Source organism: Phodopus roborovskii, unplaced genomic scaffold, assembly GCF_943737965.1.
Source record: "Phodopus roborovskii unplaced genomic scaffold, PHOROB, whole genome shotgun sequence".
NCBI lineage: Eukaryota > Metazoa > Chordata > Mammalia > Rodentia > Cricetidae > Phodopus > Phodopus roborovskii.
Window position 1 is genome coordinate 2,154,179 of NW_026126613.1, and position 22,692 is coordinate 2,176,870.

The 22,692-nt window shown below is 45.2% G+C and overlaps 2 protein-coding genes across 2 annotated transcripts in view; one reads left to right on the plus strand and one right to left on the minus strand.

The window, feature by feature from the left end:
• The window catches only part of Pex3 (peroxisomal biogenesis factor 3), a 28,606-nt gene extending 23,603 nt beyond the window's left edge, over positions 1–5,003 (minus strand). Inside the window, exon 1 of the mRNA XM_051206165.1 lies at positions 4,873–5,003. Within this exon, the coding sequence (XP_051062122.1) occupies positions 4,873–4,945 (73 nt within the window). The 5' untranslated portion in view covers positions 4,946–5,003. The remainder of the gene's footprint in view (positions 1–4,872) is intronic.
• A 332-nt stretch (positions 5,004–5,335) lies between these two features.
• Positions 5,336–22,588, plus strand: Adat2 (adenosine deaminase tRNA specific 2). The gene is made up of 6 exons (XM_051206174.1): positions 5,336–5,419; positions 7,880–7,984; positions 13,935–14,085; positions 16,028–16,134; positions 20,221–20,293; positions 20,401–22,588. Exons 1-6 carry the CDS (start codon positions 5,336–5,338, stop codon positions 20,442–20,444), a joined length of 564 nt encoding a protein of 187 aa, XP_051062131.1. The 3' UTR covers positions 20,445–22,588.
• The last annotated feature ends 104 nt before the right edge of the window (positions 22,589–22,692 follow it).

Consider the following 22,692-nt stretch of genomic DNA (forward strand, 5'->3'; position numbering starts at 1 on the left):
GATTGTTGCTACTATGTGTATAGATATATGCATTATAATTAAGCTTGAAGAGCAAATAGACATTCATAAATGCTGCTTAAATGGTTGCCATTTCTGTAACATCATTACCATTAGAATAAGAGAGACATGGTGGCTCGTGCCTGCAATCCCAGCTGTGGCAGGAGGAACACTATTTTGAGGGCAGCCTGAGATACACTGTGAGAACCTTTTCTCCTCTCTCCCCATTAAAACCACAAGAGAATGAAGAAACTGAGTGGCATTCAGCCAAGGGGCTGTCTAACAGGCAATTCTAGTGCAACTAATTCTGAATGCACTGCTTGTAGCTTATTTCCATAACATATTATTGAAAGTTACATACAAAGTGATCATTATCTTTCACGTTATATTGTAAACTGAATTGTTGAGGTGATACTCTTTGCATAGATCATATTTGGGGGGGGACAGTGGTAAATTTCTTATATGTGTTTTCTTAGGGAGATGGCCTGTCCCTTTCATCATATTCTTAATAAAGCTGATTTAAAAAAAAAAAAACAAAAATAAAAAACCTTAGCAATTCTGCATTTACTTGGCAAGTGCAGTATATTCTAGCTAAAGCGAAAGAGGGAGAGGATTTGTTACAGGTTGAATTGTGCCCACTCCCCCTTTACACCACATAAATATGTTAAAGGCAGAGCACCTAGGATGTGAGGTCAATACAAAGTGAGACCAATGAGCCCCAAACCAGCACGGCCAGTGCCCTGTAAGGAGAGTGAAATTTAGACAGACATGCGCTGATCTGAGAAGACACCTGGAAGGTTCCTAGAGCCTCTCTCTGGCTTCTGTTGCAGAAGACTGCCTGCAAACAAGATGGCCGTCATGGGGCACAGCCGAGGACAGACCCCTGACACGCGACGGAAGCACACTGCCCACACCTGATGGTGGACTATTAACTTTCAAACCTGTAAGACAAGCTTCAGTTTCTTCAGGCACTCAGTTTGTAGGTCTTCGCTGAGGAGGCCCTAGAAAAGTCACACATGAAATTCTCTCAGGCCCTAGACCCATTGGTTTTCTTTAGTTAGCACTGACAGTCATATTCAAGGCCTAGTTCACTTAGGATCCCATATACAAATTCAGAAATTGACTTTTTCAGCTTTGTTTCTCTGGGAAATATTAAGGAAAGAAAACAATCATTAGCTAAGATATAAGACTCAGGGCTGTACATGCATCTCTGGCAGCCTGACTCAGGGCTGGAAAACACCAAGTGAGGCGGCCTGGAGCAGGTGACTTACTTCCTTTGTGGACACGTCTTTTTTGTGTGTAAAATCAAATACCTTCCGATTTCTTCTGTAAGCAGAGCCTTCTTTATTTGCAATGAGACCATCTACTAAATACCAAGAAATAAGTGGAAATGTTTGGACATTTACTTTCATGGCTAGTTAAGCAAATATTTTCTAGTCTTTGTATAAATCGTTTGTTTTAAACACCACCTCTTAGTCTTGCCTTCCAGGATGAAAATTTGTACAGCATGATTCTTTCTGTTTCTTCTTTTTTATTTCCAAGATAGAGTTTCTCTGTGTAGCCCTGGCTGTCCTGGAACTCACTCTGTAGACCAGACAGGCCTTGAACTCACAGAAATCTGCCTGCCTCTGAGATTAAAGGCATGTGCCACTACTGCCCGGCCACCTTTATTTTCTATAACAATTTGAAAATAACTAATCAATAGCACATCTAATTGGGCAGGCCCTTACGTTCTCATGTTTTGATTCTGTATGTTTTTTATTATCAGTGCTGAGCAATGAACTTGCCAATGGTAGGCCAGTGGTATCTCCAATCCAGGAGGCGTTCTTGAGGTGGACTACGCCTGAAGACCTAGAATGTGAAGGGCAAGATTCTCTATTTTTCTGAACCACTTTAAATGGTTTTCATCCACAGTAGAGTCTGAGAAGCAACCACACACACACCCCTGCCCACGTTACACACAGTGGCACAGGGTAGGCTTTTCACACTCCAAACCGCTTTATCTCTACCCTTACTTTCCAGACTATAGAAATGGTGTCTTAGTCCTTGTATATTCAGCGCTCAGTATAGTTAGAGTAGGCCTTATTCCTATACAAATGTTGAGTAAATAAATGACAAAAAAAAAAAAAAAACAAAACCCAAAGAGGTTAAAATTTGCAAGGCTCAAGGTACAGCTCAGTATTCTGTGATTTTTTTTTTTAAAACATCAGCAAGACAGCAAGCCTGTCTCTGTCTCCTATGCTCTGTAACACCTTCTCTGGTGCACTGGTTTTCAAAGTATGGTGTCGGCATCTCTGGAGTCTGTTTGGGGACCTGTGAGGTCCACAGTGTTTTTGTCAAACTAAAATGTTGTCGCTGGCACTCTACACTCTTTCCTGGGTGTACAGGGGAGAATTTTAGAAGCTAATTATTGGCTGGGTTCACACATGACTGAGACTACAGAAGGGATGCAAATGAAGCTTTCAGCAGTTAAGCCAAACTAAAGAGTTTTGCAATTGTAAAACAATGCCATTCTTCTCAGAGAGCCCTGAAAATATCTTATGCAAATATTCAATAGGTTTATTATTGTTATTGAACACAAGCTAATAAGTACTTTTAAAACATCTTACCATATTTGAAGGTTGTAACTGTGATAATTGTTAATAGATACAGACCTTAGGAGGCTTGGGCGGGAGTGGGGAATCTTAGTTTCTAAGAGTAGAAAGGAGACTTCCCATCAAACGGTCAAACTACATAGACATGAAGCAACTACCATCCAAAATGCAGGGAAACAAATTCCGACTTTTGAAGCCACACTACTCAAAGTTCTGCTTGCCTGTGTTTTTCCATCACTAAATATCCAAACTCCTTTGATTACGCAGAATAACACCTTACTCAGCTTTCAAGTCTGTCAAAGTGTGCCACTCCTCTTGTGAAATCTCATTTTATACAACTCCATGCTGCTACTTTTCAATCAATGAGCTCTGTATTCAACTCTATCATGGTCTGTTAGCAGTATTTTCACTTATTTCTTAGTTCTTAAAAGATCAAGGAATCCACAAAGACAGAGTAGTATAGAATGATAACATGCATTAGGATCTAACATACCTGAGGTTGAACTATTTCCTTGTTAGTAACTCAAACTCTTTGCAAGCTTCTTACTTCTATGGACTCTAAGTCTACATTTTAAAAATGGCATAAAAGTAATTATTCTGATGTCATTTCTATTGGCTGAAAAGAACTTAGCATGGTATTCAACATACAGGGTGTCTCTAATAAATGTTAATGATTAAAAGTTTGTAAATTGTACCTATTCAATCTTACTACCTTTTGCAGTACAACCAATTAATAAATATTTCTTAAACTGAAATGTAAGATGGGAATTTCCACATGACACAGAAAAAATATGAACTCTTACAAATCAAAGACATGTTGAACTATTTTAAGATTTCTATTTTGTTAGAAAACTGCAGTGTTTCTCTTAAGTCTCTGGCTTTTTTTTTTTTTTTTTTTTTTTCCTTTGAGACAAGAGTTGTTTCATTATGAAGTTCTGACAGTTCTGGAACTCAACTCTGTAGAGCAGGCCTTCAACTCAAGAGGTCTGCCTGCCTCTGCCTCCAAGTGCTGGGATTAAAGGCATGAGCCACAACAGCCAGCTTTTTCCTTCCTCTTAATCTGCAATTATAAAGCTCTCAATAGAGTTCCAAAAGACAATCTGTTACTACATCCATATACTCTTTAATTTCTCCTGTGATTAAGGGGTAGGATGTCCCCATGTGAAATTGTAAGGGGCAATTTCATTTCCTTTGGCAGGCCAAACACTTTTATTTATATGTCTTCAATGACACATCCATCTTTATCTTTCATGCATGCCTTCTGTAGTATTGGCACAATTTAAATACACCTTAGATATTAGAGGCTGAAGGAAATAGAAAACACATCGTATCCATATAGTATTTCTCAAAGGTGATTATCAGTCATTACCCAATTATGATACACTTCAGATATATGCAGAATATGACATTGTCTTATCAGTGACCTACTATTTTAGGATAAGAGAAGAGTGATATTTCTTAAAACTCAAGGATTAAAAATTCCTTTATAAAGTTTCCAGGTTTCCTTTTTGTGTGATTCAAAAGATTTCTATCTCCTTCTTAAAGTCCCAGAATTATGAAGTGAGTGTTTTACGAAGACGAAGTGTTTAAAGCTATGTGTTGTTTGAGATCCAAAATGCAGTTAGCCTAAGCAAGCACTCTATGACAAATCCACAAGTCCACTATTGAGATTTTCATCCTACGTCTAACTCTCCTCTCAGCCAGTAAACTCAACTATATCAGCAGAATGGGCAACGGCCACAACCTAGACAATCTTGTATTTTAGAACTGGAGACTCTTAAATACTTATTCCCCCCCCCCCCCCAACTTATCCAGTGCATCTTACAGCAACATGTTACAGCTGTTCCAAGTTTAACTTTGGACACCGCCGCAGCAAAGTGCAGAGTTAAGCTAATTGCCCTAGGATATTTCGAAACCCCTGTGAGAGGTTGAAAGTCAGAGTACTAGAGTTGCCAAAAAGAATGAAGAAATCTAGCAGGGAAGCAACAGAAGGGGACCGGGAGGCAAATAAATGTACCCATACGAGTATAGTGATTGGAAAAGAAACCCCATTGGGGCAGGGTCCCGAGGTCCGGGGTGGGGGTGGGGGTGGGGGGCAGAAACAGGGGCAGAGGGCACAGAGCGAGGAGCTAAAAGGGCCTGGGAGGGTCTCCTTGGACGGTTGAGCCACTCTGCCCTGCACAGCAGCCTGCGCTAGGATCCGCGGGCCCTGCCTGTTTTAGATGTCACCCCGGTCGCTCCTTCCTGCCGACGTCCCCTTCCAAAGCACGCTGCCACTCACCTCCCAGAACCGTGCCCAGGAAGATGCATTTCTTTTTGTGACGTTTCAGAAAATTCCACATGGATCTCAGCATCCTCGGACCCGGGGCTGCGTGGGTTGCCTAGGGGAAGAGGCAGGGGCTGGCTCACCAGGAAACCGTGGCGTCGTCCCCCGGGGCCGCGCCTCCCCTCGGGCAGGAGCGCGGCGGCGGCGCTGGGCGCTCTTCGGAAGCCACAGTCGCTGCTGGGCGCGGAGGCTGCGGCCGCGGCGGAGGAAGGGGAAGGGGGCGTGGACTGCAGCGGAGCGGCGGCGCCCTGGCTCCCGCAGCCGCCGCTGCTCACTGGGCCGGGCCGCCTGGGTCCGTCCGCAAACAGCTCCCGGGTGCCTCCCCGTTTAGTGTCTTCCCGGAAGCCAGGGCCCGCGCCCGCCGCGTTCCGCCGCGGTCCTCGCTCCTCCTCGGCCCGGGTGCGTGGGTGGCGGCGGCATGGAGGACCAGGTGGGCTCCCCCGCCGCGTGCATGGTGTCGGCTCGGGAGACCGAGAAGTGGATGGAGGAGGCGATGCGAATGGTGAGGAAGCCGGCAGGTGGATGAGGAGAGTGCAAACGTGGGCCCGTCCCGACCCTGCGTAGTTGAGCAAATGTGCCTGGCGCTCTTTCTCAGCACCACTGCCCATCGGCTCTCGGAACCTCTAAATCAACAGCTTGTTGTATTCTCGGGAGGTGTGCTTTGACTTTGTCTCATAGGAGTTGGAGTCCAGGGAAAATGTAGCGACTGGTGTGCTGTGTGTGTTATATGTAGCCTTAGCTGCTCTTCTACCTCCCTGCCTATCTTCCTTTCCATGGATTGACACAGAATTTCAAACCCACACAGCTACATTATTTTGTGCCTTGCTCCCCACACCCTTGAACATATATAATGCAAGGAAGCTGAAGAAGTTTCTGGTAAAGAGTCATTGAAAACGTGTGCCAGTACAATCCTCATCTATCACTCGCTCTTTCTACAACACTTTTCTCTGACCTTGTATCCCCTTTCTTCGATCCCTTCAGGGATTGCTAATACTGCAGGGCTCTGGTGGTATGTACATGCTGTTCCAAGCTTTACCCATCCTGATGTGTGCCAGGGATAGAAGTCTTTCTGATGGAGGTTTTCATTCTGTGAACATGATGGAAGGTACTACACAGGGACCTAGTGGTATAGCCATCTACACATTAATTGGTTTACATCCTTATAAAGGTCAAGAAACTGAACTCAGTCGTTGATGTAGGAATATCCGTTCCGTTTATTCTTTTACAAAGTTAAACTGTTTCAACTTCTTATTCTGATGGTCACAAAAGTTTAAATTCATGAGAAATTAAACTCGAGAACATTTCACGACTTACGTAAAAATTGCCTAAAAGTCCTGACATCAGAGATAGCACTGCTGACATTTTGTGAGCACCCTTCATGTATTTCCGACCTTGTGAAAACAGAAATGCATTTTTTAAATAAGTGGAATATTTCTCCTTTATATTATTATTAATTAATAACTTTTTTGTTTGGCCTTGTGGTCTTTCTCAGAACCTGGGGTGATATGAAGAGAGCCTTTGTTCTTCAGTTTTGAAGCTGAAGCTGAGAATGTGTTAGTTTAAGGAAGATCAACTCCCCATTTGAGTGGCAGAACTTTGGCCTCTTCCGAAGAAGGCTGGCGTCTTAAGGTCAAAGCCATCTACACAATTAGATCTGTTTTACTTGGACTCTTTTGCACTTGCGATGGGGGGGGCGTTGGAAAGTCTGAGGTAGGGTGGAGTGACATGGATTTCCAGCTTTTAAACAGGTTTTAAAACTTGTCAGTAGCGGAAACGTATGCACAGTTTTACGTACTGGAAAATGGTACCTCCGAGTCGACTCCCAGAGACTGGATTCCTCTCACCTCTCTTTCTCTGGCCCATCATTATCATTGCTCAGCCACTCGCCCTCAGCATGTCCTACAAAGCCATTCCTTCTCAGTACTGTTTGTTGTTTTAAGTCAGTGCTATCATTTCTAGTGAGGTAAATTTACTGGGAGGGAAAGGAGAGGACCCAGGGGAACTAGGGACCAAGACACCCAGTCCTCTGTTGATCTGGGAGCAGAGAAAGGTTGCTAGATGGTGCTGTGTACCATGTCAGGTGCACAGTGGACAGAGCTCTTGGTACACTTAGGTACTTCCTACTTGGTTGGGGAGTTTAAAAATAATTTATTTGTGTGTGCACGCATGCGTGTGGGCTTGCACGGTCGCGAAGGGCACGCATGTATTAAGATTAGAGGACATCTGTTGAGAGGACAGAGATTTTTCTCCCTCCATTGTGGGATCTGGGGATTGAACTCAGGTCATCAGGCTTTCACAGGCAGTCCCTTTTCTTGCTGAACCATATCACTGGCCCAGCCTTTGATTCTGTTCTGTGTTTGAAGCTGCTCATGTGACCACATCTCCAGCTCTCCAGGAAATAGGCTCACTGAAAGCCTTATTGCCAGCTTCCCAAGTTTGTGCCATTCTTACATAAAGTATCCTTAAGCTTACGTGTGTCTCTTAGAATAGAAGTGTGGGGTGGAGCGACATCCAGTCTGATCATTTTTATGGTATTGGTACTCCATGGGATTGTTTCTGTCTTCTTAGAGAACCTTTTATTTAAAAAAGTAATTGAGTAGAATTTTATCAAGGGAAAGTATTGTAACAAAATATATACGTGTGTTATATATTGTCCCTCCTCTTTGCAAATATGCACATCATCTCTGAGAAGGGGTAGCTTTGGCATTTAAAGAACGCCATTCATTATATGTGCTTCCAGGGAGAGAAAATAAGGCTCCGGGACCTGTGAAGGGAGCCGTTCCCGAGTCCTTCTTAACGTAGGCGAGAACACAGCACTCCATAGCGCAGCAGATTTGAGAAGGGAAAGTGGAGGAATGTTTGTCCTGGTCATTATCCACACATCTGCTCTCACTCCCCCTTCTTTTGCATAGCCTTTCAAACACTGCCCAGCGCCTCTGAGATTCTCCACTTTGTGTTTCAGGCCAAAGAAGCACTCGAAAATATTGAAGTTCCTGTTGGCTGTCTGATGGTCTATAACAATGAAGTTGTGGGGAAGGGAAGAAATGAAGTGAATCAAACGAAAAATGTGAGTTGAGCAGTATAAATAAAACATATATTATAGCCATGGTGGGGACCAGATGGCAAGACAAGACCAAATGTGACGTGTGTGTGTGTGTGTGTGTGTGTGTGTGTGTGTGTGCGCGCGCGCGTGCATGCGTGCGTGTGCAGGTTGAGGTCAAGATGCCTTCCTCTCTCACCTTCCACTTTTGAGACAGAACCTGGAGCTCATCCGTTCAGCTAGGGTAACTGACCAGGGAGCCCTAGGAACCCCCTCGCTGTGGTTTCCTTTCTTCTACCCTGGTTTGTCTATGACTGTATGGGTCTGTGTCTGTTTACATGGGTGCTGTGGCTCTGAATTCAGGTCCTCTTTTTTTCCCAACAAGCACTTTACCTACGGAGCCCATCTCCCCAGCCATCTCTTTTTCTTCCTTTGTAATGTCCGTTTTTTTGTTTGTTTTTTGTTTTTGTTTTTTTTTATTGCTGATTATATAATATATATACATATACATACATATATACATACATATATGTATGTATATGTATATATATTATATATTATATATATAATTCTAGTGGATTCCTATTTCTACATTTGTGATACTAACCAAAAGCTAAAAAATGTTGTTTGTTTCTTTGTTTTTTTATTTCATTATGTTTCCCTTTAATACATGAGTGAAACCCAAGAAGGAATTTTGTTACATTGGAATGTCAGTGCAGAAGAACGGAGTTCACAGGCAGCTTGTAGCAAATTCAACCTGGAAATGAACCTTTGCAAAGGAGAGCCTTTTAACTTGTAATGACTTCCTTTTTGTTTCTTTACATTTTTTTTTTTTCCTTCTGGGAGGGAGGGGGAACCCTCGGTGTACAAACTGGAGGGAAGCATAGAAGGATTATATTGGAGACAACATTTTGGATAGTCAGTGGAATAAGGTTTTCCGGATGAGCTGTCTTCAACTCCATGTGATTCAGCTTTAACAACTTACTGATGTATTGGGAGATTGCAGAGGTCATGGCTTAAAGCAGTGCTTCTTAAACATGGTGGCACAATATTGTGTCTCTGTAGACTTGTTTGGGAAGTGGAAGTAGGTGGAAGAGCTGTAATATAGCACCAGATGGGCCGAAGGCCATTCCTGTGGACTCTGGTCTTATGTGCTTTGGGAGCATAGAACAGTCTGCTCTCAGCACTGGGGCTCTGAGGCCTTTAAAGCTCATCCATCACAACCCTGAGGTTTAGCAAAGCTCATGTCAGGTAGGAACCCAGATCTGTAAGCTGTGCTAAGGTTAGAGGCCATGTTGATGCTTACCTAGCAGTTCTGTTCTTAGACAAAGTTAACCAGGAGTTAGCCACCGGGGTTATTCCTGCCGCATACAAAGACTGTGGGCTCTAGTGTGAGGAGCCCAGAGTCCTGCTTTGGGCTTTGATAGCCACACCACTCTGTTACTCCCCACCTTCTTTCCCTGTGTGTTCTCAATGCATGATAAGCCAGCATAGGTGATTTCAGTTCAACTGGCATTTATTGAGAGCCGTGAGGATGCCATCTCTCAGGAATCCCGAATCTGAGCTTTAAAGACTCCAATTGGAGGAATCTTTGGTCTTAAGTCCTCTTGTTGCCTTGGTATGCATCCAGAGCCATACCCTCTTCTATAGAAGAAACCTGTCCCCGGTTTCTGATTCTGTATTCACACAGGTTTGCCCCTGCCTGCCACTGGCTTATCACAGCATCGTGGGCCAATGCCAGATCTTCTCTCACTGTGCTCTAAGTCACAGGAAAAGGACGCCTTTCTGTTAACCTCACCCAGGTTGTTGAGGACAGATTTTTTTTTTTAAAGTCACGTATAGAATTTAGTTAGCTTGTATAGAGTTAGCACTCAGTTTCAATTGTTGATAAAAGTTACTGTCACAGGTGTTATAAATTATTGCATAGAAAGTTTTGGACGGTTTGGGTAGTTTTCTTTTAAAATCTGTGTGCAAAGTAATACATTTCTTTGGGAGACTTTCATACATGCTCGTTGGTGGCCTTCTTCCCGTCCTGCACAGCTAGCTAATCCCCTTCTGCTTTCTTGGAGTCTGTTGCCCTGTGTTTTTTGTTTGTTGTGTTTTGTTTTTTATGTATGTCAAGCTAGGATTCAGGATTCCTGTGTAGCACTAGCTGTCCTGGAACTCGCTTTGTAGACCGGGCTGGCCTTGAGCTCAGAGATCTGCCTCCCAAGTTCTAGAATTAAAGGCCTCTACTTCCGGGCAGCCATTTTTTTTTTTATTTTTTATTTATTTTTTTTCACTTCTCCAACTCACTCTCCCTTAACAACTCTTATTCCCCTTTCATAGTTTTCATGCATGGGGGCCTTTGAATAAAAATGAGCCAGTCCAGTTAAATATTTGAATGTGTGGTTCCCAGTTGGGGAACTGCTTAGGAGGGATTAGGAGATACTGCAGGAGGTGTGTCAGTAGGGGTGGGCATTGAGGGTTCCAAAGTCCTGGACGGACCTAGTCTCTGTCTCTCTGTCTCTCTGCATGTCTCTGTCTCATTCTCTCTTCCTTGTGCTTGTGTATCAGGGTATAGCTCTCAGTTCCTGCTCCAGCACTGTGCCTGTCTGCCGCCATGCTCCCTGCCGTGGAGGATCATGGGCATAACCCCCTGCAACTATAAGCGAGCCCCCAGTTAGATGCTTTCTTCTACATGTAGGTGCCGTGGTCATGGTGTCTTCACAGCAAGGTGGAGTTGGCAGAGATTCTCTCCCATCCTGAAGCCCCTCTCTCCATTCTGCATTTAGTTTTCCTTGTTGTGCACCAGTTCCTCAAGCTGCCAATTGCCTGTGCTGTTGCAACCTTTTTCAGGAACTTTTTGCTCATACCTACTATCTCTTGAAGTAGTCCCCAAAGTTCTCCTAGGGGCTAAAACGTTTCAGATGTTATATCAACACCTTTAGTTCATTCGACATTGATTTTGGTGTGGGGTGAAAGAAACGGGTTTAATGGTAGTCATGGGTGTGGAAATCCAGTTTCCTCAGTACCATTTGTTGAAGAGGCTACCTACCTGTTCTCCAATGCGTGGTTTTATACTTGTCAAATGTCAGTTGGTTATAGCTAGGCGGATTTGTTTTGGGTTCTCTATTCCATTTCACTGATCTTTATGCCTGTTTTTGTGCCAGTATCTACTGTTTTGTCACGATGACTCTGTAGAGTAATTTGAGGTCAGATATTGTAATGTATCCCTCCAGAATTGTTCTTTTTGCTTAGGATCGCTTTAGCTATTTAGAGTCTTTTGTGGTTCCATATTGAGGTTAGTTTTGCAAAGGTTATAGTTTCACAAAGACTGCCATTAGGATTTTGATGGGGATTGCATAGACTCTGTAGCTTGTTCTTGGTAATACAGCCATTTTCACAATACTAATTCTGCTAATCCATGCTCATGGGCAGGCCTTCTGTTTTCTATTTTCTTACATTTCTTTCTTGAATGTCTTGAGTTTTCCTTATAGTACATTATTGACTTCATTAATGCAATTTACTTCTAGGTAGTTTTTAAAAACTATTGTGAAGGTGAGATATGTTTTTCCTGGTCTCTTTCTTGAGTAGTTGGTTATTGGTATATAGAAACCTACTGTTTTTTGTCTATGCTAAGTTTTTACCCTGCCACTTTGTTGAAAATGTCAGATGTAAAGGTTTTCTTTACATCCACAAGGCTCCTTAAGTACAGTATCATGTCATCCAAAAATGAGATAATTTCATTTCTTCCTCTCTGATCTATATGCCTTTCATTTCCTTCTCTGGGCCCTGCTGCCCTAGTTAAGACTTTGAACGCTATTTTGAATAAGAGGAGAGAAAGTGATCACTCTTGTCTCATAGTGTGATTTCTTGAGAAAATGTCTTAAGTTTTTTTCTCATTTAGTTTGTTGGCTGTAGGCTTGCCACATAGGGCGGTTTTTATATTAAGTTATAGCGCCTCTATTCTTACTCTTTTCAGGAACTTTTATCACGAACACATGTTGAACTTTGTCTGTTTCCTTTTCTGCATCTGTTGAGATGCTCAGTTTTCTTTTAGATGATGTAGTGCCCTGCACTTAACTGATTTGTATATGTTGAGCCGTCCGTGCACCTCCGGAACTAAAGCAGCTTGATTGTAATGTGTGAACAACTACTGCATTCTCGCATTCGGTCTGTGAGAATATTGAGAAAGTTTGCATCTGTGTTCATCAAGAAAATGACCTAGAGTTTTCTTTGTTGTACCCTCGTCTGGCTTTATTACCAGGTTAAGACTTGCATTGTAAGAGGTTGGTAAGGTTCTTTCCCTTTTTATTTTGTGGATGAGTCTGAGGAATACCGGTATTAAATCTTCCTCAAAAGTTTGGTAGAATTTGGCCATGAATTCATCCAGTCCTGGGCTTTTCTTTGTGGGAGACTTTTGATTATTGTTTCAGTTTCATTAGGGTATCATAGTTTTAATCTGTCTATATCTTCTTGACTTAATTATCGGTATGTTACATGTGTTTAGGAGTTTGCTGTAAGTTATTTTGGAGGCTTGTTTTCTTTTATATGTATGTGCCTCTGCCTCTGGAGTGCTGGAACTAAAGGGTATACTACCACTGCCAGGCTTTGTGTCCCTTACCAGCCCTTATTGCTTGCTTATATGCATTGGGGAAGGAGGGTATTCAGTCAGTCTCAGGGACTTTGAGATATTTACTTCCTGAGCTTCCTGCGGGAAGGAATGTTTCTCCTCCCCCTAGAACAGTAGTTCTGAACCTCTGGGTCATGGCCCCTTTAGGAGTCAAATAACTCATTCACAGCGGTTGTCCCCAGACCATCAGAAAACACATTTACATTATGATTTACAACAGTAGCAAGATTACAATTATGAAGTAACAAGAAAATAATTTATGGTTGGGGGGGGGAGTCACCATAACATGAAAAACTATTAAAGGGTCACAGCATTAGGGAGGTTGAGAACCTCTGCTCTAGAACATCCTGGGTCTTAAGGAACTCATGTCTAAAGTCGAAGGCTTTATCTCAGAGGAAACCGGTACACAATAGTGTGTGTGTGTGTGTTTGTGTGTGTGTCATAAGCATTCAGGTGCCTTCAGGGGTGCTGGAGCTCACTGGACTCACAGGCTGTTGTGAGCCACCCAGTGTGGGTGTTAGAAACTGAACTCTGGACCTGTACAAAAGCAACGAGGGCTTTTAATCTTCGAGCCGTGCCTTCACCACTGCAGGAAAGGAGAAAGAAGGTGAAGAGTACCTGAACAGCATCGCACCACCCTGTGCTAGGGAGACTCCGATTGCTCGAGAGCGGCAGAGGAGGGAACAGTAAACTCTAGACACGGAGATGCAAAGCTTGATTGAGACCAACAGTGCATCACTGTCAGGACTCAGATGCTGGTAGGACTGGACCCACGTGGACGCTGGGTGATCTCTCCTGTAGTACTGTCTCCCAGGGACTAGCTGAAGTGTCAGGTCTGTGTATTTTTAGAATCAGTTGTGCTGGGAAATCTCCTCTCCTACGGTGTGTATGACGATAGTCTGGTTTGTTCAATGAAGCCCTGCCTTAGAGTAGGGTCAGTTGAAACTCTCTGAAACTAGAGGAGGAGCCTATGAAAATTTCAACCTTCCCTTGAAATATCCAGAAACCACAGACACCTTTCTTTCTTTCTTTTCTTTCTTTTCTTTTCTTTCTTTTCTTTTCTTTTTTTTTTTTTTTTTTTTTTTTTTTGAGACTTAGTATCTATAACATTTTAATGAAAACTTCCCCCCAAGGTACATGGGAATTTCACTAAAACCATAGCAACACATGTTTGTGTAATGTCTTGGATTAGGCATCCTGTCGGTGAGGTAATGAATTTGAACTGGGCAGCTACTACGGGCATTCTGAAACCTAGGGTTCTAAGGCAGGAGTGTGCTTTTTGAATTTATGTTTTGCATTTTTTAAAGGCTTCGGCTGTGTGAAACCAGCCGCATCAACGTCCTGCCTTCTCTCTCTTTCAAGGCTACTCGGCATGCTGAAATGGTGGCCATCGATCAGGTCCTAGACTGGTGCCATCAACACAGCCGTAGTCCTGCAGAAGTGTTTGAACACACCGTGTTGTATGTCACCGTGGAACCTTGTATCATGTGTGCAGCCGCTGTCCGCCTCATGAGTATCCTTTGGCTTTCGGTTGCCCGAGCACAAGGAAACGGCCAGATACGAGACACATTGTTTCCCCTTTGACTGTTTGTTTTTCTTTTCCTTGGGGGGGGGGGGGATGGAAGCCAGGCTAAGAGTATGCTCTGTTATGGAGCCACTCCCCAGCTTTGAGTCTCTTAAAGTGTGGAAACAGTTATGAGACACATTGTATAATTTAGCCAGAGACCGGAGAGACTGTTTTTCCTCAGTAACGTCTCCTGTTCTTTCTCTGTGTCAATAGCCAAGGAACTGCCCAAATAGCCAAGGAACTGCCCAATCCATAAGCTACAGAGAGCAAAGCTTGGAACTAACACTCTTGCGAGAGTGAGGATTACACCAAATTCAGTTAGAGCACAGGACAGACGCGTTCTGAGGAATGCGTTCTGAGGAATATGCTTTGCCCTTGGATGGCAGATTGTGGGTAATTTAACTGTTCTCTGTCAATCTGTTTTGTCACAAAGTACAAACACACTGAGTTCAAGGAGCTCATTGTACGTGTGTGCGTGGATATTAGTGAGTTAGTGTTCCGTGGCTGGATTGTGTCCTGCCTAGAGTGAGCAACCTACATGCAGGGTGTAGTCAGCTTTGAGGGTGTATTTATTCCTTATTTATTCATTTTATAGCACTTGTGAGTGCCAGGCAAGCACACTACTTCATTTGTGCATCTTCACTTGTTTTTAAAAGTATGTATGCTTTTATTACTTAAAATAATGCAGAGGGCCTTCTGGGTATAATAAAGCATACTGTCTCCATGTAAGAGGAGTTGTTGACACCGTTACTAGAGGATTTATTAGGCCATTTTCCTCTCCTGCCTTGCAGAGAGAACAATGTGGCTATTTTTTTTTGGGGGGGGGGCTTTTGTTTAGGTGATTATTTTGGTCTGGTTTCTTATTTTTGCTTTTAGACCAGCTCTCACATAGCCCAGGCTGGCTCTCACATAGCCCAGGCTGGCTCTCACATGGCTTAGGCCGGCTCTCACATAGCCCAGGCTGGCTCTCACATGGCTTAGGCCGGCTCTCACATAACCCAGGCCGGCTCTCACATAGCCCAGGCCGGCTCTCACATAGCCCAGGCCGGCTCTCACATGGCCCAGGCCGGCTCTCACATGGCCCAGGCCGGTTCTCACATAGCCCAGGCCAGCTCTCACATAGCCCAGGCTGGCATGGCGCTCACAATACTGGTTGGCCTTAAGATCCTGACTCTCCACTCTTGAAAGGCTAGGATTTTAGGCACATGCCACCACCCGAAGCTACCATCCACCCTTTTACATTTGAATTAAATTGATGTATTTATTGTGGGACCATGGGCATGCCATTGGCATTTGTATTCAATCAGAGAACAACTTTCAGGAATCTATTCTCTTGTTTTACAGTGGGTTCCTGGGATTATGCTACATATTTTGAAAGGTGAAATAATGAATTAACTTTCCAATTCTGCAATGGTTCTCCAAAAGTGACTTTGGAAAGAGCAGAGAATTGATTAAATTGCATATTAAATGTAAGGGCCTCTCTGTTCCATTTACAATGGCCAGGTTTTCATCTTTTGAATTTATGTATTATTATATTATTATTATGATGATGTGGGCCAGCACATTCTATGGCACATATGTGAAGGTCAGAGAATAATCCTGAGGAGTTGGCTCTCCTTTGACTCGCACGGTTCTCAGGATCAAACTCTGGTTGCATGGCAAGGGCTTTTGCCAGCTGGGCCATTTTTAGGACCCACGACTGCTATGTTTTGGTTTCTAGATGCTCAAACCTTCTTTCTCTTCTATTGTATAAGTGCATTTTATTACTTTAAACCATGAACTTTCATTGTTTTGAAGTCTGGACTGAGGTTTCGAAGGTGGCTAGCTAGCATCATCCTGCCCTTGCCATGGTTCTGCACATGCGTGACAGACTTTAATTCTGTACTATAAATCCCGCTGGTCGTCTATGGCTGTCAGAATGAACGGTTTGGTGGTTGTGGTTCCGTCCTAAACATTGCCTCTGCTGACCTACCCAATACTGGGAGACCGTTCCAGGTAATAGATTCTGCTTATGTCCTCCCCTCCCTCCCTCCTTCCCTCCCTCCCTCCCTCTACCTCCCTCTTTTCCCCTCCCCTCCCTCCCTCCATCCTAATCGTCATCCTCACCCCTTTCTTCTGTTTATCCATCTCCTGATGGATTTGCCAATCATGTGTGGTCAGTATTACAAAAGCCCATAACAAAATCCGACATTACCTTGGGGCCCTAGGTTACATCTCACTGGAGGAAAATGTGTGTGCCTTCTCTTCACTTCCAGATTGTGTTCCACGGCGGAGTCTGCAATTTACCCTGAACTGTTAGCTCCCAATGGGGTTCTCTGGCACTTTGTGTGAGCTTAGAGACGGTCTGTCTGTTGGAGCCAATGCTAGCTTTGTGAGTGGTGATGGAACTTGGCCTGTATCAGTGACCTGGATGCTGTTCACAGACAACAGTATTTAGGCACAAATTCCATCACTCTGTCACGAACCATTATTACTTTCCAGTTGTCATTGTGATTTCATTATTTTTTGATGCCTTTTAATGCTGGGGCTTCCCCAAGACCAGAGAACTTAATATCTTAGCTATTATTAATTCTAATTTCCTTGTCACACTGTTGGAAGTTTTATAGTTGAATGTGTAAGCATTAGGAATCTACACTGTCTGGATACATACCCAGTTTTCTATACTGGTTCATTCTCCAAGACAGAGGATTAATCCCAAGGCACTGCACTTGAAAAAGATTCAGTAAAGGTTGGAGTTTCCCTTGAAGACCTCACAGATTCATAGGCTGTAGTGAGAACTTACAGAGCCCCAGTCCTACACAGAGCAAGTTTTGTTAAGCATTCTGCCTTGAGTTTTCCAGCCGAGTGTCTCCTGGCCACTGTTGTATTTAAGAACAGATACCTTTACCATCACGTCAGACAGAAACTGTAAGAGAGTGATGGGGAGTAAATGAGGTTGATTATTAAAGACGTCTGCAAAGTGACTTCATTGTTCCAGTCATTTCTAGGAGCCGCCCAAACATTGCTAATGTAACTGCACGGATTGTTGGCTCCTAACTAATTTCTCAGAGTTTCTGGGCAAAACTAAGATGTGTCCTTGGGGCTCAGACATAGGTTGAACATTACTTTCTAAAGTGTAGGTGAGGAGCCAAGGAGACAGCTCAGTCAGCGAATAAAGTGTTTACCATGCAGTATGAAGACCAGACAACCAGATGCCGAAGCCAGTATCTGGGATCCAGGGCTCCTGTGATGAGATGGGATGCAGAGACAAAGAGAGTCCTGGCCAGCCAGCCTGCTGTACTTGGCATCATGCAATGAGAGACTCTGTGTCCATAAGGTGGAATGTGCTTGGGCTCCACTTGCCTGCTAGTTGCACACATACACGTGTACATCCCGAGCGTGCGCTCGTGTGTACACACACACACAAATAGAAAGAATGTTGGTGACAAGAAGTCTTGAGCAGTTCTCTCTCAGGGGGGTCTCTGTGCAGTCACTCTTTCTCAACCTGAAAAGTTCATTTCCAGGTCATCTATGTGGCCATATTGGCTCAATGGGAAATAAATGCCTATGGTTTGAAAGCATAGGTCAAGGAGGTCTTTGGAAGCACTAACACCTTGGTGGTCCAGGCTTCTGGATGCTGTGTTTCCTTCCTTTCCTCTGTCTGGGTTCATGGGACAAAGGACAAAGGGGAGGTGGGATCTTATGTCAGGGTTATAGATTCTGTAGGTTATAATACTGTATTATAGGCAGCATAAAATTCAGAGTCCTGTGGAACTATTTTTTTTAAAAAGATGGGTATTCATTTTTAATATCTCTTCTGTTTAAAACATTAAGTTTTTGTTGGAATATTATTTTTGTTAAAAGTACATGTGGGTAGCTCTGTGGTGTGTCAGAATGCTAGCTTGCTAGATAGACTCATCATTTTCATTTTGACTATTTTTTACTATTACTTTTTGCCCTCCTCCTGGAGGGGTCTTGCACTTGTCTGTGCCCAGACTGTGGGTCAGATGGGTAACAAGGCAGGGATGAGCGTCTGTGCTTGCAGAGGTTGCCCATGTAATTAACAGCATTGACGGAGCAGCTCTGCTTTCCCAGCCCCTGGGGAAGAGGGCCCGGTGGGTTCAGGCGGACATCTGCAGAGTGAAGGTAGAGGAACTGGATGGCACCGGTCCCGGGGCAGCTGCAATGGCCTCTTGAGAGCATAAGACAGTGGGGGGTGAGATGAGGAGGAAACGAGACCGAAGGTGAAGTCTGGAATGTTCCGAGGCAAGAGCAGGCCGGTGCTTTGGAAAGGGAAGCTCACTCTGAGCAAAGCCCCAGAGAGTCTGCAGGTGCCTGGCTAGGCAGCTTGTTGAGCATGACTGTATTGTTCCATAAACTTCAGCAGGGTGGGTGAGAGCCTTTCCAGTCTCTCCAGCCTAGTGCAAAACCCCGAGCCTTTGGCCCCACCTCATATGTGTTTAATGTCTTTCCCCTGCCCTTCCAAACCCGTCACACACACAACCCATCCTCCCCCATCCTCCCCCACCCTCCCCCATCCTCCCCCATCCTCCCCATCCTCCCCATCCTCCCCCACCCTCCCCATCCTCCCCACCCTCCCCATCCTCCCCCATCCTCCCCCATCCTCCCCCACCCTCCCCCATCCTCCCCCATTCTCCCCCATCCTCCCCCATCCTCCCCCATTCTCCCCCATCTTCCCCCATCCTCCCCCTCCTCCCCACCCCTCCCCCATCCTTCCCCATCTCCCCCATCTTCCCCCATCCTCCCCATCCTCCCCATCCTCCCCCATTTCCCCCCCACCCTCCCCCATCCTCCCCCATTTCCCCCCCACCCTCCCTCCATCCTCCCCCCATCCTCCCCCCCTCCTCCCTATCCTCCCCCACCCTCCCCCATCCTCCCCCATTTCCCCCCACCCTCCCCTCCATCCTCCTCCATCCCTCCCCCTATCCTCCCCCACCCTCCCCCATCCTCCCCCATTTCCCCCCCACCCTCCCTCCATCCTCCCCATCCCACCCTCCCCCATTTCCCCCCACCCTCCCCCACCCTCCCCCATTTCCCCCCACCCTCCCTCCATCCTCCTCCACCCCTCCCCATCCTCCCCCATCCTCCCCATCCTCCCCATCCTCCCCCCATCCTCCCCCACCCTCCCCATCCTCCCCCCTCCTCCCCCACCCTCCCCATCCTTCCCCCATCTCCCCATCCTCCCCCCATCCTCCCCCACCCTCCCCATCCTCCCCCCTCCTCCCCCCACCCTCCCCCATCCTTCCCCATCCTTCCCCATCCTCCCCCACCCTCCCCATCCTCCCCATCCTCCCCCATCCTCCCCCACCCTCCCCATCCTCCCCCATCCTCCCCATCCTCCCCCACCCTCCCCCATTTTCCCCCCACCCTCCCTCCATCCTCCTCCATCTTCCCCCATCCTCCCCCTGTTTTCCCCCCATCCTCCTCCATCCTCCCCCATCCTCCCCCATCTTCCCCATCCTCCCCATCCTCCATCTTCCCCCCTACCCTCCCCCATCCTCCCCCATTTTACCCCCATCCTCCCCCATCCTCCCCATCCTCCCAAAAGTGTGCTTTCTAGCTTCTGTACATGTTCAGGTTCATCTTTACCCCACATTTCATCCATTGTTCCTTATAGCTCTCGTCTTTTATTGGCGTCTCTTCTGCCCAGATCCCAGAGTGAAAACAAACTCAACAGTTTTCTTAAATTTTCCAAAGCAAAACTTGAAAACTGTTTCCTGTAAAGGACCGGATAGTGAATATTTTTAGCTATTGTGAGAAACATGTCTCTGCCACATAGTGTTTGGTTTAATAATATTTGGGGGAAAAATCTCTTAGAAGTATAAAAATGATTGCTAGCTTGTCATTCTTAGCTGTGGACTAGATTTGTTCTACCACGAATAGTTTACCTGCACTAGGTAAATAGCATCCCATGCTTGGTGAAACCCTAGAAATTTACATCTTTATCCATGCTAATATTTGTCCTGCCTAGTGAATATTGTGTGGAGTCTCTTCATGTCGTAGCTGGGTATACATTGCTGTTGGGGTATAACCCACACAAAGTAACTGCCAGTGCTTACCTACTGTTCCTCCCTTCCTCAGTGCATCCCTGGGTACCGTGCCGAGGAGGCTGTGGAACTCCTAAAGACCTTCTACAAACAAGAAAACCCAAACGGTCAGTTTTCTCCAAGTACAGTGCCCACCTTAAAAAAAAAAACTCGGCGTGAGCAAAGTTTGGCATTCCTCATTTTCCGTTTCTCTCTCTCTGTCTTTTTTTTTCAGCACCAAAATCAAAAGTTCGGAAAAAGGATTGTCAGAAATCCTGATGTTCTGATGGAAGATTGGTGCCCTTTGGGGACCTGGACAGAATTCCTGACTGAGAGCGGCTGCCTTCACTGGCCATGTTTATATGTTGTTGTTACTGCGTGGGAAAATGGTGTCTCTCCTCATATGTCATTTGCTCTGTTAAGGGAACAAATGAGCCCTTTTTAAAGTCTGACAAACGTAAACAACTATTAGCTCTCCCCAAGCTGAAAGAGTGTCTCAGGGAGGGGAAAGATTAAGCTTTTGAAGTCACAGAGCTCAGCAAACAGTGCCTGTTTCAGCCACAGCCTTAGTCCCGGTCTTAAGGAAGCTCTTAGGGGGCTGGGAAGATGACTGAGTGATAAAGAGCCTGCTGTGCAAGCAAAAGGCCTCCATCCCCAACACCACGCACAAATGCCAGGTGCTTAAGAGGCAGAATTGGGTTTCCGAGATCCCAAAGCAAGCAAGTTGGGTTAGCCCTTATTGGTGAGCTCTGTGTTCCCATGAGACACTGCCTCAGCGAGGGAAGTGAAGAGTGATCTAGCAGACCCCCCAGGATTCAACCCTAGACCTCACAGTGCACCTACTCCCACACAAATGCAGACACAAGCTGCAAATGCAGAAACCGCACATCACACATTGACACCACACACGCACGCATGCGCACGTGCACGCGCACACACACACACACACACACACACACACACACACACACAAGCAAAACAAAAGTCTTTGGAGGACTGATCAAGTAGAAGGAAAGAAAGAAAGCCTTGGGCTTTTACTGGGTGTTCCAGTTCTGCGCATGCTTCCGCCAGGGTATGGGGACCTGGGCTCGTGCTGGTTTGTAATAGGATTTTATATATGACTGTGTATGTCAGGGGTTCGTGTGTGGAGGCGAAGGACAATCTCAGTTGCCTTTCCTTAGATGTAGTCCCCTTTCCTTCCTACTGTGTTTGTCTGTTAGCACAGGTTTCTTACTGGCCGGAAACTTATCATTCAGCTAGGCCGGCTGGCCAGGAATGCCCAGGGTCCCACCTGTGTCCTCTAGTGCAGGAATTACAGGCATGTGCCACCCCCCCCCCGCTTCCCTCCCTTCTTCTTTTAAATGTGAGTTTAGGACATTGAGCTCAGGTCCCTTCTGCCACTGTACGGTCAGATACCCTTCTCTCCAGCCCTAGAACATTTTTTAAAGTATTTAGATAAAATGGTTGCTTTTTAAAGTAAATGCTTAAGGGTCATTTTTGAATCATCGCATATTGCTACAATAAAATTGTATTCCTGCCTTCTTTGAAGAGGAATAGTGTTAACTAATGAGTGCAGGAGGGATGGCTCAGGGGTTAAGGATATATACCGCTCCTTCAGAGGATACAAGTTGGATTCCAGCACCTACACTAGGCACCTTACAACCGCCTGTAATTCCAGTTCCGTGGGCTCCAATACCCTCTTCTGGACTCCTTGGGCACCTACACTTACATGTGCACACATTTCCACAATTTACACACACACACTTAAAACTTTTTTTAAAGATAAAACTGAAAGTGTAGTTCTTTATAATAGAGCAAGTATTGTGTCAAGGTCCATATCTTCCTAGAACAAAACAAAGACGCATTATACTTCAAAACAAAAGACCTCGTTCTCATGAGAGATGGGTGAAAAAGTATGTGACTTGCTGGAGAATGCTAGGTGCTGCTGGGCATAATGGTACCCACTGTAATGCAGCATTGGGGAGGTAGGAGCAAGAGGGTCATGACTTCAAGCCTGAGCTGTGTAGGATCCCCCCACCCCCACCCCCGCCAAATTACAGTCAGATGACACTTGGGATAAGAATGCTGGGATGATGGTTACAGGTTTGAATAAAATGATCCATTTAACCCGAAATGACAAAGCCATTACTCTTTCAAATACAACTGATAACATTTAAATTGAGTAGCTAAAAATTTGACCTCACAACAAAATCTTCAAGAAGGGTCACACGCAGGCAAGGTGCAGTGCGCGTCTGTGCCCAACAGGGGGCCTCGCCGTTCCACCGCAGGGCCAGCGCCAGCGCAGCCGCATTTCTTCAGCGCATTCAAGTCCTTGATGCAAAGCGGCTGTGTTTGTTGACTCTGCCATTTGAGCGCCTTCTCCGACTTGTTTGTTTTGAATTACATTACAGGCTGGAATGTGATTGTGGCGGTAGTATTTTATATTGCTGGCGTGGGGAGGGGTGTGTGGGGGGGGGGCGGCTAATCACAGTTACATGCTTCAGGGGATTTGTAATTGCGTGGTTTT

Coding starts and splice junctions, on each gene's coding strand:
- Adat2 (XM_051206174.1), top strand. CDS start 5,336: ATGGAGGACCAGGTGGGCTCCCCCGCCGCGTGCATGGTGTCGGCTCGG. Junction 5,420..7,879: donor TGGAGGAGGCGATGCGAATG/GTGAGGAAGCCG, acceptor TTTGTGTTTCAG/GCCAAAGAAGCACTCGAAAA. Junction 7,985..13,934: donor AAGTGAATCAAACGAAAAAT/GTGAGTTGAGCA, acceptor CTCTCTTTCAAG/GCTACTCGGCATGCTGAAAT.